This window comes from Leguminivora glycinivorella, chromosome 24 (assembly GCF_023078275.1).
Source record: "Leguminivora glycinivorella isolate SPB_JAAS2020 chromosome 24, LegGlyc_1.1, whole genome shotgun sequence".
Taxonomy (NCBI): domain Eukaryota; kingdom Metazoa; phylum Arthropoda; class Insecta; order Lepidoptera; family Tortricidae; genus Leguminivora; species Leguminivora glycinivorella.
The window spans coordinates 9,406,497-9,425,466 of record NC_062994.1 but is presented as its reverse complement, the minus strand read 5'-3'; the positions used below and the strand labels follow the sequence as shown (position 1 = coordinate 9,425,466).

The window sequence follows — 18,970 nt, the reverse complement described above, 5'->3', positions numbered from 1 at the left end:
GATAAATACATACTTATATACATAGAAAACAAGAACAAATATCTGTGCTCATCACACAAATAAATGCCCTTAATTCGAACCTGACCGCGGCTATACTCCGACAGCGACGTAATATATATCGTATAATAGGCATACAAATAATAAATAATAAATAGGCATACAAATAATAAATACAGGTAAAATTAATTCCTAAAAAGAAAACGTAAAAAATGCATTGTGAAGAAAAAATATCCGATACATAACATTCATAGGATACCTAACATTCTACAAATTATATTACAATGGACAAATACTTAAATACATTGATAAAAAATAACACTTGCTTCAGGAGAGAAAATCTTGAACCAAAAATATCATTTTGAAGAAACTGTTGTTCTTGAGTTAAGAGAATAAATTCTTGACCCAAGAAATATTTTCCTATAAGGTGCATTAGGGTAATTCCGAATGACAGATATGCTGGGATAATTCCGAAAGGGGAATCTTGATATGATGGAAATAATGGTGATTTTTATGCGACTTTCCTAATTAGACGACTTTCGGAATTACCCTAATGCACCTTAAGTATCAAGAATAATTTATTGTCTCAAGAATTTTTGTCTTGACACCAAAATATAATTTTCTTTAGAATGGCATTCTTGAGTCAAGTAAAATTATTTATCAGTTAGTGTACATAGAAAATATCCATGACCCAGAAACACAAATTACACAATTAAATGCCCATACCTGGGTTTAAACCTAGGACCCTGGACCATCGGCCAGCAGACAGGGTCTAGGCTTGTTTGGAGCTAATTTGGGGTTAGGTCGACCTGTGTAAGAAGTCCCCCATATTTTGTTTACTTATTTACATAATGCCCGTGTGGTGACGGGTTAAGAATTTCACCACCCCCTTTCTTCCCGTGGGTGTCGTAGAAGGCAACTGTGGGATATGGGTTAAATTGTGGCGTAGGCGAAAGGCTGGCAACCTGTCACTACAATGTCACAATTTCGTTTTCTTTCAACCCCTTATTTGTCAAGAGTGGCACTGAAACTTGAGTAGTTTCATGTGCTCTGCCTACCCCTTCATGGGATACAGGCGTGATTGTATGTATGTATGTATGTATGTATGTATTTACATAATCCCAGAGTAAATACAATACAATAATAAATAAATTTACAAAATACTGCTTTGGTATTATTTTATTACTTATACCAAGGACCATTTAATTTATAATCGTCCTTGCTTATACATTCTTAAGCCATTATTTGACTTAAATAAAAAGCGTTTTTGGGAAAGATATTAATTTGTCAAAAAATTTGGTATGTATTTATACACCTTACAGTTTGTACACCTAAAGCTAAATCACTATGTTCATCAAATAATTATCTTAAGGGCATAAGTAACCAAATCAAAAACAATTTAGGATCCATAAACCGTTTATACAAAACTTTAAAAAGATATAATTTAATAGCAGATAGAACACGAATCTCCGCAAGTATATTGAACGCAACCGGATCCAGAAGACGGTATCACACCACCTAGCTCAATGATACTGTTGAAAGGCATGTTACCGCTAACCTGGACCGGACCTTCGATGAGCAGGTTGTCGCCAGCGAAGACAATGCCGTATGGAGGGGCTTCTAAAAGAGCAGCTGGGATTATGCAGCTTGGTACCTCTGTTTTGATCGGTTTAGGCTTAGATTTAGGCTGAGAGACGGGTTGGAAGGAGATAGATGGGTTAGAAAAGGACAGACTCTGCTGCTGGCAGCCGCAGCTTGGTTGGATCTGGATGGATTGGCATCCACATTGGGGTTGGCATCCGCAGTTAGGTTGGATCTGAATGGATTGGCATCCACATGGCTGTTGGCATCCGCAGTTTGGTTGACTGATCTGGACAGATTGGCATCCACATTGAGGTTGAGGTTGGCATCCGCATTGGCTGCCACCTAGGTTAATGCCAGAAATCGAGAAGGTGGGCTGGCCTACGGCGAATACTGTTTTTTGGGATTGTTGACATCCGCAGGGTTGTTGTTGACATCCACAGGATTGTTGTTGGCATCCACAGGGTTGTTGTTGGCATCCACAGGGTTGTTGTTGACATCCACAGGACTGTTGTTGACATCCGCAGGGTTGTTGTTGACATCCGCAGGATTGTTGTTGAGATTTAAAGGTCTGTTGTTGACATCCATATGGTTGTTGTTGACATCCACAGGATTGTTGAGATCTAAAGGATTGTTGTTGACATCCACAGGGTTGTTGGCATCCACAGGATTTCTGTTGACATCCACAGGACTGTTGTTGACATCCACAGGGTTTTTGGCATCCACAGGATTTCTGTTGACATCCACAGGACTGTTGTTGACATCCGCAGGGTTGTTGGCGGGGTGGTTGACACCTGGGCTGTTGGCATCCACACTGGTTCGGGTTGTTATCGATGAAGTTTTCGATCCCTGGGCCGATTGCTTTCATCAAGTCATCGACGGATATGAATAGTTCCGTATCGCAGTTGCAGCATTGGCTTGCAACTCTCTGCAAAAACAAAATATTAATAAAAAGTAATTGAGAAAAACATATTGGTAATCGATTACGTTCGTGTTGGTAAACATATCGGGTGATTTTTTTTTTTTTAATTATAAATGGGCTTACTCTTGGCCACAGGCTAGCCAAAGGCAAAGACGTGGCCTACGATGGAGTGAGCTCCGCCCAGAAGATGCCTATTCACTCTTGATTTGAAGGTTGCCGGGTTATGTGAGCTCGGAAGTATAGCCGCCGGCAAGGAATTCCACTCCTTGGCTCAATTGGTATATACCAATGAATTGCAGGTGGTTTTAAAGACGTAAAATGGTGTTTAAACCGTAACGTTTTTTTTCTAAACGCCATTGAATTCGATTCAAGTGGTAAATAATGGGATCAGGGATTTGTTTTTACAATGAATTACATACAACCAACCCACGCCTGTGTTACCAAGCGGGAGCTCATAAAAACTGTTAAAATTTCAGTGCCATTCTTGGCATTAAGGGTTTGACGCGGCGTCTTTTTCATACAGTTGGCCCGACGCTACGCTAGCGAAACGCTAAGTGTGACGGCCTTAAGGGGTCGAAAGAAAACGAAATTGTGATATTACGAAACAGGTTATTTGCCATAACTCAGCAAAAATCAAGGGTGAACAGGCATCTTATATGCGAGCTCGCTCCATCGTAGGCCACGTCTTCGCCTCGGCTGTGGCCATGAGTAAGCCCACTCTTTAAAAAAACACAAGTAGTCTACGAAACCCACGGGAAAAAGGGGGGGTGGTGAAATTCTTAATTTGTCACCACAGTGTACAACTAATGGATTAAAAACATCATCATCATCTTCTTTGCGTTATCCCGCTCATGGGAGCCTGGGGTCCGCTTTGACAACTAATCCCAAGATTTGGCGTAGACAGTTAGACACTAGTTTTACGAAAGCGACTGCCATCTGACCTTCCAACCCGAAGGTTAACTAGGCCTTATTGAAATTAGTCCGGTTTCCTCACGATATTTTCCTTCACCGAAAAGCGACTGGCAAATATCAAATGGCATTTCGACAAGTGATGGATTAAAAACGTAAAAAATAAATACCTGAATTATGAATACAGAGAAAATGACGGCAAAACGTAGACCCAACATTTTGAAGCCACTGAACCATTTTTTTCCTCGAAAAGTCCTATATATGTGTCACGTTATCAACGTATAAAGCAATAGCATAAGTGTGTCAGTATGGCATTATGCCATCCAGTGGCATAATGCAGTATTAAGATACCCTTAGACGTTACGAAATGGAATACGATTTCGTACTTTATTGTTGGGAACTAAGGTGTGAAATTAAATAAGTTATTGTATTAATGTAAAACGTGCTTTTTGAAGATATTTGTTATCATTCTTTTGGAAGTATGAAAATGTATAGAAATTGTTTAGTAATGGTAAAGACGTGTGAAAAAACAGACTGGAGTATAGACGCTGAGTGTCTGGCGTTGAATTGTCGGTTTGTACGTTTAAGCAAATAGTAAAAATCTTTTATATGATACCTACTAGCTTTTGCCCGCGGTTTCGCTCGCGTTAGAAAGAGAAAAAGTAGCCTATGACACTCGCCGTTCCTTCAAAAATCACGACAATTCATCGCTACGTTTTGCCGTGAAAGACGGTTTTCTTCACTTAAGTTTAGTTTAATTCACCAAAGTATTATAAAAGCTGTGTAGAATATAAAATTAGCTAGCCCATAGGACCATGCGGATCACTCCAGACTACTTTAATAGTCTAGTTTTATCCACTCAAACTATATTTCAAATAAAGTATGCCGGTCTTGTCTGCACTGACTTTAATTCATAATTTTAGTGCCTAATGAAAAAATAGTACATTACGATACAAGTGCGAAAAAAGGAAGTTCCGAAGGAAGGAATGAGTGGCGATAAATTAAAACACGACCGAAACTTTTTCAGTATAGATGGTGCTTTTTTACGCACTAGTGCGAGTTGTTTATTTCTTGTCAGGTCATAACTTCGGAGGGCCATCTGTACTGAAAAACGTCGTACGATACACGTGCGAAAAGGAAGTTAGAAACGAGTGGCGATAAAGTAAAATACGACCGAAGGGAGCGTTTTAATCGACACGTGTTTTTTTCGCACTTGTATCGTAATGGGCTACAAGCTTTTATTGCTGACTATACTTTTCTCCACGCGCAATACTCATCAAGACAATTTTTTTAATAAAATAGTAGGCAAACATTTCATGGCTACCCGAAACGGCCGAAGGACCATATTCCCATTAGGATTTGAACGGAATAAACGTAAACAAACTGCTGTCACTGTCAAAGTAACACGTGCAGCGTAAGTCAGGGGTTCTAAAGTAAGGGCCGGCAGAAAAACAAATAAAGTAAAATATCGGCAATTTTAATACCTCGAATGGTGCAATTTTTTTATAGCACCGGCCACACCTTTGTTTACAATAATTCCGGCTAATTCAAAATAGGAATTATAGAGGTGCGTGCCGACCTCTAAAGGGCCATTTTTTTTTTCAAAGATGTCCACCCCACTTTTTTTGTAACATAGGTATTTTTTACGCGATTCATACTCAGAATCGCGAGGCCTTTCGATCCTGATATGAGAAAAAAATTTACCCAAGATTTACATTTTTTAAACCTTCCATTCCGTTACCGCCATACAAAATGTATGAAAAAATGGTAACGGAATTGGAAAAAACCTTGGGACACTTTTTTTCTCCTATTAGGATTGAAAGAGCTCGCGATTCTGAGTGGAAACCACATGAAAAATTCCAAATCCAAAAAAAAGTGGGGTGGACAACTTTTGAAATAATGGCCATAATATGGGTGTATGCACTATTCTACAAGTTGTGAAGGAACATAGTTTTGAAGGTCGTATCGGTTCGAATCTTTTCGTCGACAGCCTACTTTATGCCGATGACGCAGCCTTTGTTGCTACCTCCGAAAGTGAGCTCCAGTTAATGATGGATCAATTCTCCAAGGCCTGTTCCCTGTTTGCCATGTCCATCAACACCAAGAAAACGGTTGTATTAGCACAAGGTGTTAGTTTAGTCCCACAGATTTTACTCAATGGCACGCAGTTGGAGGTGGTTGATCGGTTTTGCTACCTAGGTTCGACCATAACTGACAATCTCTCGCTCGATGCAGAGGTTGACATTCGCATCGGCAAGGCAGCTACTACTTTCGGGAAGCTTCGTGCTCGAGTGTGGCAAAACAGACTCCTGACTACTAAGACTAAGGTACTGGTCTTTCAGGCTTCTGTATTGAGCATACTCTTGTACGGAGCCGAGACCTGGACGACGTATGCCAAAGTCGAACGCCGTGTCAACTCATTCTATATGCGCTGCCTGCGTAGGATCTTGGGCATATCATGGCAAGACAGGGTGACAAACCAGAGGGTTCTGGAAATCGCACAGCTACCCAGTCTGACCGCGCTTCTCAAACAGAGGCGACTGCGTTGGCTGGGGCATGTGCACAGGATGGAACCCTCCCTTTTACCACGCCGTGTTCTTCTAGGCGAAGTAGCGAATGCCAAAAGAGATGTTGGGAGACCATTGCTTCGCTTCAAAGACTGCGCTAAGAGGGACATGGCAGCCTTTAAAATCGACTACCAAAACTGGGAGAAGCTTGCGGAGAAGCGGACGGAGTGGCGAAAGTGCGTTGGAGATGGTCGCAAGTTCGTCGATGAGACCTGGTTTGCGGCACTTGCTGACAAAAGGGAAAGAAGACACCATAGCGAAACGTCGCAATCGGTTGGAAGCTTCCCTTGTGAGATGTGTGGCAAAATGTGTCGCTCTCGCATAGGTCTCGTTAGTCATCAAAAGCGATGTCTTTCGGACATTGCACCATAAATCGTCTGAAATAGACGCTAAGGCCAGATATATCGGTCCGAATTGAAATGAGCATTTTTTATTTTTATGCCATTTTTTTATTTTGATTTTTTTGGGGAATTTTAGGTCAATTGTACTCAGAATCACGAGTACTTTCAATCTCACTGGGAGACAAAAAGTGTCCCAGAATTTCCATACATTTTTGTTACTTTCCTCTTTTGTTACCCCACACAACATGTACGGAGAATGGTAACAAAATAAGAAAACATCGTATGGGACAATTTTTTTAACTACTAGGATTGGAAAAGCTAGTGATTCTGAGTAGAAATATCACATTTCGTAAAAGTGGCGAAAAAAAAGAAATGCTCAAATAATACTCAGTGCCTCAGTCGGTATCCGTGTTTGCCAAAAGATTTAGCTCGCACCTACATCCGTTTATCTACAATAAAGTAAGCAGCAAGGTAAACACTAAAACCCTCACTGTCAAAGAACTGAAAACTACGCTTCATGAATGGCTAGGCAATTTAACGTACAACGAAACCGAAAGCCTTCTGAAAGGAAATTAGTCTGGTTCTAACGCTCTCACTCACATGCACAGACACACACACACACACACACACACACACACACACACACACACACACACACACACACACACACACACACACACACACACACTCACACACACACGCACATACACGCACACACGCGCGCGCGCGCACACACACTATAAAACACGCTTTTATAAATGCACGTAAAAGCCAAAAATAAATTATGGATCGTTCAAGTTGTCTCTATTTGTGAGCTGAAGTTTAAAAACTATGTGCTTTTAATTATAATATTTGATTGTAAAAGCGTGGGGCGCTGGAACAGGAAAGACTTTTTGTATAACTTGCTGATACTTAAATCAAATTATGCTATGTTACGGGAAGGAGGTTACACAGATTGACGCGCTAACTGGAGTTGCAGCATGACTAGTAGGTTCTACATTAAACAGTCAAATCAATTAAAAGTCAGTGTTCAAAGTAGGTACCAGTTTGTCGAACTCAGACAAAATATGCGCTAGTAGCGAGGAGAGTCGACAGTCACCGACACTTAGAACGCCGCTTTTTTCCTGTAATCAAAGTACGAAAGGGGAAAGTGTCTACAGTGACAGGATGCAGAGTTCTTGTTCGTGGACGAGATATCTGTGGTTCTCTTTGGTAACCCTTAGGTGGCATATGTAAACGTTATGTTCTTATGCAACTTCATTCGCCAGGAAGTTCGGATTAGTATTTGTTTACAAGAAAGTCTTTCCTGTTCCAGCGCCCCACGCTTTTACAATTAAATATTATAATTAAAAGCACATAGTTTTTAAACTTCAGCTCACAAATAGAGACAACTTGAACGATCCATAATTTATTTTTGGCTTTTACGTGCATTTATAAAAGCGTGTTTTATAGTGTTTTTTAAACTATTAATTTATTTTATACTTTTTAGTCATTAATAATGAAATACTTTTAACATTTATACATAAATTTATTTCAAGTAGGCGGATTTTACATGCCATTTGTGGCTTAACGTGTATATACTTATTGCTAATTGCTACTTAATAATAACTAGCGGCTACCTTCTTATTACGGTATTATCATAAAAATGTTTATACCTAGTAAGTTATCCGTAAAATCGCGGACTTTTTGAAGACATTAGAGAGATACTTTCGCCATACATTGTTTTGAAGCTCTCAGCTAGTGGGATTTTGTTTGACTCGATTAGAAAATATTGTCACATTTCAACTAATTCAAACAAAATTTAAGTATTTCGTTTTTGCCGAGCCCCCCTTTATTTGCTGTTAAGGGTCACAGGAAAACCATTACCCAACTTATTTTAAATACAACGTTGATCTTTCTTTTATCCGGGGGGCTTCGCCCCCCGAGCCCCCCTTTGTTTGCTCTTAAAGGTCACAAGAAAACGCTAACCCAACTTATCTTAAATACTACGTTGATTTTTCTTTCATGCGGGGGGCTTCGCCCCCCGAGGCCCCCTTTGTTTGCTCTTAAAGGTCACAAGAAAACGCTAACCCAACTTATTCTAAATACTACGTTGATCTTTCTTTCATGCGGGGGGCTTCGCCCCCCGAGCCCCCCTTTTCGTTACTCTTAAGGGTAACAAGAAAACCCTAACCCAACTTATTTTAAATACAACGTTGATCTTTCTTTTATGCGGGGGGCTTCACCCCCCGAGCCCCCCTTTGTTTGCTCTTAAAGGTCACAAGAAAACGCTAACCCAACTTATCTTAAATACTACGTTGATCTTTCTTTCATGCGGGGGCTTCGCCCCCGAGCCCCCTTTGTTTGCTCTTAAAGGTCACAAGAAAACGCTAACCCAACTTATCTTAAATACTACGTTGATTTTTCTTTCATGCGGGGGCTTCGCCCCCGAGCCCCCCCTTTTTTTACTCTTAAAGGTCACAAGAAAACGCTAACCCAACTTATTCTAAATACTACGTTGATCTTTCTTTCATGCGGGGGCTTCGCCCCCGAGCCCCTTTTTCGTTACTCTTAAGGGTAACAAGAAAACCCTAACCCAACTTATTTTAAATACAACGTTGATCTTTCTTTTATGCGGGGGCTTCGCCCCGAGCCCCTTTGTTTGCTCTTAAAGGTCACAAGAAAACGCTAACCCAACTTATCTTAAATACTACGTTGATCTTTCTTTCATGCGGGGGCTTCGCCCCCGAGCCCCCTTTGTTTGCTCTTAAAGGTCACAAGAAAACGCTAACCAAACTTATTCTAAATACTACGTTGATCTTTCTTTCATGCGGGGGGCTTCGCTCCCCGAGCCCCCCTTTTCGTTACTCTTAAGGGTAACAAGAAAACCCTAACCCAACTTATTTTAAATACAACGTTGATCTTTCTTTTATGCGGGGGCTTCGCCCCCGAGCCCCCTTTTGTTTGCTCTTGAAGGTCACAAGAAAACGCTAACCCAACTTATCTTAAATACTACGTTGATCTTTCTTTCATGCGGGGGGCTTCGCCCCCCGAGCCCCCCTTTGTTTGCTCTTAAAGGTCACGAGAAAACGCTAACCCAACTTATTCTAAATACTACGTTCATCTTTCTTTCATGCGGGGGGCTTCGCCCCTCGAGCCCCCCTTTTCTTTACTCTTAAGGGTCACAAGAAAACCTTAACCCAACTTATTTTAAATACAACGTTGATCTTTCTTTTATGCGGGGGCTTCGCCCCCCGAGCCCCCCTTTGTTTGCTCTGAAACGTCACAAGAAAACGCTAACCCAACTTATTTTAAATACTACGTTAATTTTTCTTTTATGCGGGGGGCTTCGCCCCCCGAGCCCCCCTTTTCGTTACTCTTAAGGGTAACAAGAAAACCCTAACCCAACTTATTTTAAATACAACGTTTATCTTTATTTTATGCGGGGGCTTTGCCCCCCGAGCCCCCCTTTGTTTGCTCTTAAAGGTCACAAGAAAACGCTAACCCAACTTATCTTAAATACTACGTTGATCTTTTTTTCATGCGGGGGGCTTCGCCCCCCGAGCCCCCCTTTTCTTTACTCTTAAGGATCACAAGAAAACCTTAACCCAACTTATTTTAAATACAACGTTGATCTTTCTTTTATGCGGGGGCTTCGCCCCCGAGCCCCCTTTGTTTGCTCTGAAAGGTCACAAGAAAACGCTAACCCAACTTATTTTAAATACTACGTTGATCTTTCTTTCATGCTTCCCCCTCGAGCCCCCCCCCCTTTTTCTGTTCTTATCTTCCGGCACCATCATCAGGCCTTGAAACCTATCCGTAGTCATAGTTCATTACAAGACTTTTCTAAGAAGCCCAAAAACAGCTATGATACGATGTTCCATCATGTAGTTCCAGTTCATATCTTCCGGCTCCATCATCAGACCTTGAAACCTAATCGTAGTCAAAGTTCATTACAAGACTTTTCTAAGAAGCCCAAAAACAGCTATGATACGATGTTTCCATCATGTAGTTCCAGCTCATATCTTCCGGCTCCATCATCAGACCTTGAAACCTAATTGTAGTCAAAGTTCATTACAAGACTTTCCTAAGAAGCCCAAAAACAGCTATGATACGATGTTCCATCATGTAGTTCCAGTTCATATCTTCCGGCTCCATCATCAGACCTTGTAACCTAATTGTAGTCAAAGTTCATTACAAGACTTTTCTAAGAAACCCAAAAACGACTATGATACGATGTTCCATCATGTAGTTCCAGTTCATATCTTCCGACTCCATCATCAGATCAGCTCAACAGTACCATATTATTGTATTGTCATCGGAACTACATATAGCTGCCAATTTTCATTACGCTACGACTCCTGGAAGATGGTTAAATTAGCTTCCTTAGATTCCATTACATACATAGTTACATACACGACGACCTAATAAAAGCGTGTTAAAAATACGGTCCCATCCGGAAGAAAGCATGAAACTTGGCAAGAATGTAGCTTTCATATATGTGCTTCAATGTCGATATGGAAGCACGCCGAAGAGTCAATTTTTCCCCTCCTTACCCCCCTTTTCATTTCCCTCATTCTAGTTTTCTGGATTTTATTCCAAAACGGTAGGACTGACGAGTTTAATCTTTAAGAACCAAATCATCGTCGATAAATTACCTATAAAACGATACCAAATACATAGTGATAAGATTAATATTTAAAAAGAAAACAGTCGGAACTGTTGTCGCGTAGGGTGAATTCCCTCGGAGCAATCCTCATTATACACGGTGTAACATGAGGAAACCGAATAATTTTAACAGCGTATTCCTCATCATATTAGAAAAGTAAAATATCGCTTACCATCAGGAGACCTGTCTGCTCGTTTGCCTTTTATCCCATATAGCAAATAAAAAAATAAAAATAAAAATTTTGATAGCGATGATGCCGTTATCGGACATAATCTAACAATGGCGATCAAATATATGAAAAAACCGGCCAAGAGCGTGTCGGGCCACGCTCAGTGTAGGGTTCCGTAGCTTTCCGTATTTTTCCCAAAAACTACTGAACCTATCAAGTTCAAAACAATTTTCCTAGAAAGTCTTTATAAAGTTCTACTTTGTGATTTTTTCATATTTTTTAAACACATGATTCAAAAGTTAGAGGGGGCACACTTTTTTTCCTTTAGGAGCGCTTTTATCCGAAAATATTAATATTATCAAAAATCTTTAGAACAAGATTTGAAAAATATGACATGAAAGAGGAAAAAAGAATATGTCAGTTGAAGAAGAAAATTCGTTGACGTTCACGACGGTGTGAATTGCGGCTGAAAATTTGTGCATGTACGGCGAGAGGAAAAGCCGTGGCTTTGAACCAAAAATATATCATAAGCGGTGGCCAATCTACACGCAGAGCGCGGGTGAGTGTAGGGCTTTTATTTATATATTTTTCTTTTAAGTTCTCCCCATTTTTGTTCGCACCCCGAAACGGGTGCAATCTTTCTAAGGCGTCGATTTCCGGACTGAACCAGCGCCCTTTGTCCAAAAACCGAAACTCACACCAATCGGGTGTTTCAGAAAATTTCGAGTATGTTGAAATTCACCCTTATGTTAACTCATTAGTTAATTGCATACTATCATGCCTACCCTATATTAACTAGTTAAATAAAATTAGATAGAAGCGAAAGTAAACAATATTTAATGATTTTTAGTTATCAGTCGCCTAAAGTCCATCCTTTGTTGTACAAACGATGTATCGTTTATAAGCAGGGTTTACTCTGGATTAATTTAGTTCACTACTTTCACTCACAACGATTACAATGGATATACTAAAAACGCTATTTATATCGCTGACGTTGGCAGCATTGGCTACATCTACAGTGTTAGATGAATACATCGATTCATCCAGTGTTTCAACATCTGTCAAAACAAAGACGCGCGAAGGCGATGTGGACAACACTCCTGCACTAACATTTTTCGGTAAATTTAATGGTGAAATAGTGCAATGCCAGAAAGATCTGTGTGAGATTTTTCACCGACCATCGAACGATTCAATTTACTCCCTGCATATCAGCGGAGAGTATATTTACGCGGGTCATTATTCCGGAAAAATATTAAAATGTCACTTGTACACTAAACATTCTTGCAAACTTTTCTACTCTGCCATTTCGGGAGTATGGTCCATGACGAGTGTTAGAGGACATCTTATTGCTGGTCTTGATGATCTTTCCGGTGGCACTATATTGGTGTGCGATAAACAGCAAGCCAATTGTCAGCCACTGCACAAACTAGGAACCACAGTTACTTCTTTAACTCATATTGGGGATAGTATATATGCTGGAAGCTCTGGATTACAAGTTACCAGGTGTTCTTTAACTCTCAATCATTGCGCACGAGTGTTTGGAGTCAGTGATGACAGAAAAGTCACTATGGCCATTGCAAGTAAGGACAATATAATGTTCTTATTAGAACATACAGGAGTTCTTTGGAAATGTTCACGTTCATCAAATGCAATCGTAAATTGTGTGCAAGTCTATTTGAATACTAAAGGTGGTTACACATGGAAAATGACAGCATTTAATGCATCGTTGTATGTCCTTGGAAGCAGTACGGGCAACTGTGATGTAAATACTGGCAACTGTGAGAGCTATACGAATCAGAAAGAAATCCGAAGTGTGGCTATGGCTTATAAAACACATCATATGCTAATACAATATAAGTGTGAGCATAAATGTGAAGATGAAAAATGTGTACCCGTTCCTTACTATAATGAAAATGAAAGAGCAGAATTTGAAGTCTATGTTAAAGATGGTAGATTGTATAACGCGAACAATACTTTAGTTGACACCAGTAACGCAGACCAAGGTAGCAAAGGACCGGCAGCTAAATTTATAATGGCACCTGAAGGCAAATTATTCTTATCAAATCATCATCAGGGGATTCACACGTCAAGTTTTCTCGCTGGTAATCCTGTATCGGGTGCAGGGGAGATGGTGGTCGAAAATGGAGTGGTGAGGAAGATAGTCGCTTGCTCTAAGCATTATAAACCAGATTTGGAATTGAACCATCAAGTTGTTCAGTCGTTGGTCACGCAGGGATACACTGAGCCTATTGTTACGGAGATGTGTTAATAGAGATGAGAAAAACGCTGTATTTATTGTCGTGGTCGGGAGTTTTTCCAAATTATACTATTAATAGTTGTAAATAATAATATTATATAATTATCCTTTTCAAATGCTATTATGAATTTCCTTTTAAACATATTCTTGTTTTATTTTAGAAGTACCTACATAATTCCACCTAAAATGAAAAATAAAACTGATATATTGTATGTCTTTCCCATCACGGAACAATGGTGTTCCGGACCTTTGGGAGACGTGCGCGGGGCCGAAGCCAACACGTAGAGTCCCTTTTGCCATTTTAATGAAATGTAAGGGGTACACCGAGCGGATGTTGCCCTTGCCCGTATCATGGGACACACGCAGAGGCAACACCCGCCAGGATGTAACGACTATTTGAGACTTAATGGAATCTAAAATGAACTGGGCTATTGGATGAAAGTGATGGATTAAATACTAGGCTATGGGATAAAAAACCGGACGCCTGCCTAATAAAACGGTATGCAATTTTATTTCCGGCAGACGGTGACTCGTCCCCACAAGATGGGCCCCCACAAAAGGCGACATCCAAGATGGCTCAAGGGCAACATCGGTGTGAGAACTCAAGGGTGTCGAGAGGTGTACACCGCTTTCTGTCCAGGGTGGCTAGCCGAATTTCACGAAACGCCACAAACGTGGCCGCGTTAAGCTATCGCTTTCGTATCTTCGGATGCAAATTTTCACTTCCACCCCTGGAGCATGTAGCCCTAACGACTCCACTCGGGACGGCCAGTCAAGGCAAGCCAGAGGTAGAGAGTCCTGTCCCACCCACCCGTCTTACGGGTAACAGAACTCCCCAGGAGCACTCGGGTACGTAGGGTCGCTGTTCCCCAACAGCTCGCCACAAGCTGCCCTGCGTTGACTGATTGCACTGGTAAAACCAGTGGGCGATGGGGTCGTCACATCCCTACGCCAATTGTATTGTTATTATGTCTAATATAATTGGTGTAATTATAAAATAAATGTACAGCATATTTTTCCTTTAATTTAAAAATATTTAACATCGCTCGCAGACGTTTCTTCATGATAAAAAAAAATCTAAATGTCAGTCAACTCAATATCAGATTTAAAAAAAAATACTGTTTTCTGTACATTAATTTTTTTAAGTATTGAAGCGAAAAGTTTTCAATCAATCAATCAAAATATTCTTTATTCAAATAGGCTTACAATAAGCACTTTTAAATTGTCAACAGTGTACAATATTCATCTTATTCTAAATATCAGAGCAATTTATTAGTGCAATAAACAATACTGTTTTAAAACTACATTGATTTAATAAAATGATATCAATCTAAATTGTATAAAAAAAATACTAGTCTAAAAACTTCTAGAATAAATTCTAAATGTCAAAAAAATAGTATAAAAATACATTGAATTATCAATATCATCAATAATAAGCTATATAATTAATGGTTTTCAGCAATACTTGTATCCCACGGTGTTTTATCAAATTATCATTCATGTAGTCTTGTGTGCTATAGTAGGCTTTAGAGATCAGTATACGCTTTACATAATGTTTAAATCGATTAAAAGACAGTTCAGTGATGGCATTAGGAAGTCTGTTATAAAATCTTACACAATTACCCATGAATGATTTTTTAATTTTATGGAGCCGAGTGAAGGGCACTGCAAGCTTATGCTTATTTCTAGTGTTTATATGTATTATGTACATCACAGTTTTTCTTAAATTTACAAATGTTTTTATGTACATAGATAATATTCTCATAAATATATTGACAATGCACTGTCATTATATTAATGTCCTTAAACTTATCTCTAAGTGAGTCTCTATGGTTCATTTTGTATATTGCTCGAATAGCCCTCTTCTGTAGAACAAATATGGTATTTATCTCTGAAGAGGCCCCATAGTAAAATACCATATGACATAATGCTGTGAAAGTAACTAAAATAAACTAATCGAGCTGTTTCCACGTCTGTTAACTGACGGATCTTGCTCACTGCAAATGCTGCAGAGCTCAGTCTATTTATATATTTTGTTCCAAGCATTTCCCTCTACACCTCTTAACGATGATCTTTTCATCACACTCGCACACAAAATGTGTTATTGCACGCAAGCGGAGCGGGAGTTATAGAAGAATCGTTCTTCCGGGGGAGTTATGAAATTTCTACTATTTCTAGTACCGTACTTAACTTATTTTTAAATATTTTTTACATTATGAGTGTGATGAAAATCATAGTGTGTAACTCGCGGCGTAAAATATTTCAAACTCGAGTTAAGTTCCTCTTACTTACTCTCGTTTCTAATATTCGTCTGCAATATTTAACTTCCGCCCCACCATGTTATTTGTTTTGATGAATACATAAACAATGTTTACAAGCAAGTGTGACGTAAATACTTTTAATTAATAGTTTACATAATTACATAACAGATATATTATATCTTTATATGATAACTGTGCACATCTCAGTCACGTACTAACCAATGAATGATGAAAATATCAATGAAGCAACGTGCAATATATAAAAGTGGTTGATTTTGGATAAGATTATTAGATCACAATCTAAAACAGAGTATTATAGTATAATTTATTTATATAAGAATAATTGTTAAGGAAAATGAATTATTTGCTGTATTTTTTCCAACTTGTCATAATACAGGTAAGTAAAAATATATAAAAAATATTTTTTTAGTAATTTAAACATTGTTTTGATCCTGTTTATTTCTCTAAGCGATTTTAAAATTGTGAATTTAATCCATTTTTTCAACTAAGATGAACTACTTAAACTTTATTATCGCTTTATATTCTAAAAATATTTTTGAAGCATATTTTAAAATATCTCTTACAATCGTTACTAGAAAAAATCGCATTTAAATAAAAATATAACAAAGATCCTACTGACTTTTATCTTTAGGGATAATGGCATTGAAATGTGCCTTCTTCTTTTTTTAGTATCAATATTTAAATATATGATAATTTTATCACTTTATATAACAACATTAATGTTTATTTTATATTTCAGTACACAACAGCACAAGTCTTCAGCAGCCTTGGAGGGCGAAAATTCCTAAACAACCAAAACTGTGGCAATTTACCTCTAGCAACCAATTTTGCCAACAACGCCAATCTCCTAGCCAATATTGGCCAAACAAACCAACTATCCAATAACATCATTGCACAGAATAACTTAGGACAAGAATATCTAATAAGCAACGCAAATTACGCTAGCAACATACCCAGCAATATCAATTTAGCTAGCAGCAACAGTGGGATAGCTAGCAGCAACATTGGCCTATCTAACAACAATATTGGTTTGACTAGCAATATAGGCGTAAGCAACATTGGCAGTGAAGTCTTTTACAAAAAAGCCCCAATGTATGCTAATGTTGTCAAACCTCCAAGAGAATATGGTATTGAGTTTTCATCAGGGGCGTTGCAAGTTGGTGGTAATGTTGAAGTGAATGGGAGGATGCCTTTCAACGCTAATGTTGCACTGAATGGGGCAGTGCCGGCGCAGGGATTGGGAGCAGTGGATTATAGGTGTGACAAGCTGGGAGAAGAGAACTAGGGTAAATTACCCTATTATAAATTAAAGGAAAACTTGAAAAATTCATACCTTCGGCAGGACTCGAACATGCGACCGTCTGTTTTGCCGGAGCAGTCGCTATGATCTACATATAACCACGGAGGCCTGCTGGATGCGTACAAATTTTTCCATGCGGAATTTATAATTCCTAAACGCCTTAGTGTGGCGTAATAGCGCTACCCTATTATAAATATTCTAGTTTTATTATTTATTCAGCTTAAATAAAGTAATGTAAATTAGTGTTTCTTTCATTATCCGATTACAGGCTTCATCATCATCTAACCTATGGACGGTCAACCAAATCATGGCACTAAAAACCGGCCAAGAGCGTGTCGGTAGGGTTCGTACGCTGTGAACCTATCAAGGAAAGTTTTATAAAGTTCTACTTTTGTATTTTTTTTTTCATATTTTTTAAACTTATGGTTCAAAAGTTAGGTATTTAAAAATGAATAAGGGTTTACTAAGATCGTTTTTTGATAATATTAATATTTTCGGAAATAATCGCTCCCAAATGAAAAAAATGTGCCCTCTAACTTTTGAACCATATCTTTAAAAATTATGAAAAAAACCGGCCAAGAGCGTGTCGGGCCACCCTCAGTGTAGGGTTCCGTAGTTTTCCGTATTTTTCTCAAAAACCACTGAACCTATCGAGTTCAAAACAATTTTCCTAGAAAGTATTTATAAAGTACGCACTTTTTTTTCCTTTAGGAGCGATTATTTCCGAAAATATTAATATTATCAAAAAACGATCTTAGCAAACCCTTATTCATTTTTAACACCTATCCAACAATATATCACACGTTGGGGTTGGAATGAAAAAAAATATCAGCCCCCGCTTTACATGTAGGGGGGGTACCCTAATAAAACATTTTTTTCCATTTTTTATTTTTGCACTTTGTTGGCGTGATTGATATACATATTAGTACCAAATTTCAGCTTTCTAGTGCTAACGGTTACTGAGATTATCCGCGGACGGACGGACAGACAGACATGGCGAAACTATAAGGGTTCCTAGTTGACTACGGAACCCTAAAAATCACAAAAGTAGAACTTTATAAAGACTTTCTAGGAAAATTGTTTTGAACTTGATAGGTTCAGTAGTATTTGAGAAAAATACGGAAAACTACGGAACCCTACACCTACACTGAGCGTGGCCCGACACGCTCTTGGCCGGTTTTTTATTTTTGCACTTTGTTGGCGTGATTGCTATACATATTGGCACCAAATTTCACCTTTCTAGTGCTAACGGTTACTGAGATTATCCGCGGACGGACGGACGGACAGACAGACATGGCGAAACTATAAGGGTTCCTAGTTGACCACGGAACCCTAAAAATCGCGGGACATTTAAAAACATATAGGGCTCATGAGGGAAATGTAGGGAAAATAACTAAGTATTTCAGGAAATAAATGAAACAGATTTTTTACGAACGTAGTTAAATTTTTTGGGCCAATGTGATGCTGATGTACATCCTTTCGCTTGACTATTTTCTATTTTATAAGACTAAAGAAAAAATCTATAAAAACATCAACACCAAAATGCTGAAAATAAGAAATATATATTTTGACATGTAGAAAATTTAAAGTGTAATTTTTATCATGAAATAAATAAATCTAATCTAATCTAATCTATAATAGGAGGCGCAAGCACAAATTGCTCGCCCTTAGAGTTGGTCAAAGGCGCCTAGCCTTCAGAGATAAAGATAACACTAGAGACATTTTGATGGGAACGTCGGCGGTCGAGGTGGTGTAACGGTTTAGCTGGAGACCCGGGTTCGATTCCCGGTTTCGCCACCAGTGGGCTTGATCGCTTTTTCTTTAGTAGTACTAGTAAACTCTTTATTGTACAATTAATAACAAAAAACACAGTAATTACAGTAAAGAACAGTACAAAGGCGAACTTATCCCTTTGAGGGATTTCTTCCAGTTAACCATTGAGTGACTCGCTCGAATCTAGAGCAGAGCCCAACTGGGGTAGTACCTCCACCTTACAG

General features: G+C 38.9%; 2 protein-coding genes across 2 annotated transcripts; one reads left to right on the top strand and one right to left on the bottom strand.

The window, feature by feature from the left end:
- Positions 1-1,395: 1,395 nt before the first annotated feature.
- LOC125238821 (putative uncharacterized transmembrane protein DDB_G0292500) lies at positions 1,396-3,657 on the bottom strand. Its single transcript, XM_048146268.1, has 2 exons — positions 3,580-3,657; positions 1,396-2,506 (listed from the first exon to the last, which is right to left on the bottom strand). The coding sequence occupies exon 2, from the start codon at positions 2,164-2,166 to the stop codon at positions 1,960-1,962; it is 207 nt and encodes a 68-aa protein (XP_048002225.1). The 5' UTR covers positions 2,167-2,506; positions 3,580-3,657; the 3' UTR covers positions 1,396-1,959.
- Positions 3,658-15,952: 12,295 nt separating this feature from the next.
- LOC125238940 lies at positions 15,953-17,215 on the top strand. Its single transcript, XM_048146431.1, has 2 exons — positions 15,953-16,049; positions 16,413-17,215. Exons 1-2 carry the CDS (start codon positions 16,008-16,010, stop codon positions 16,956-16,958), a joined length of 588 nt encoding a protein of 195 aa, XP_048002388.1. The 5' UTR covers positions 15,953-16,007; the 3' UTR covers positions 16,959-17,215.
- Positions 17,216-18,970: the final 1,755 nt, after the last annotated feature.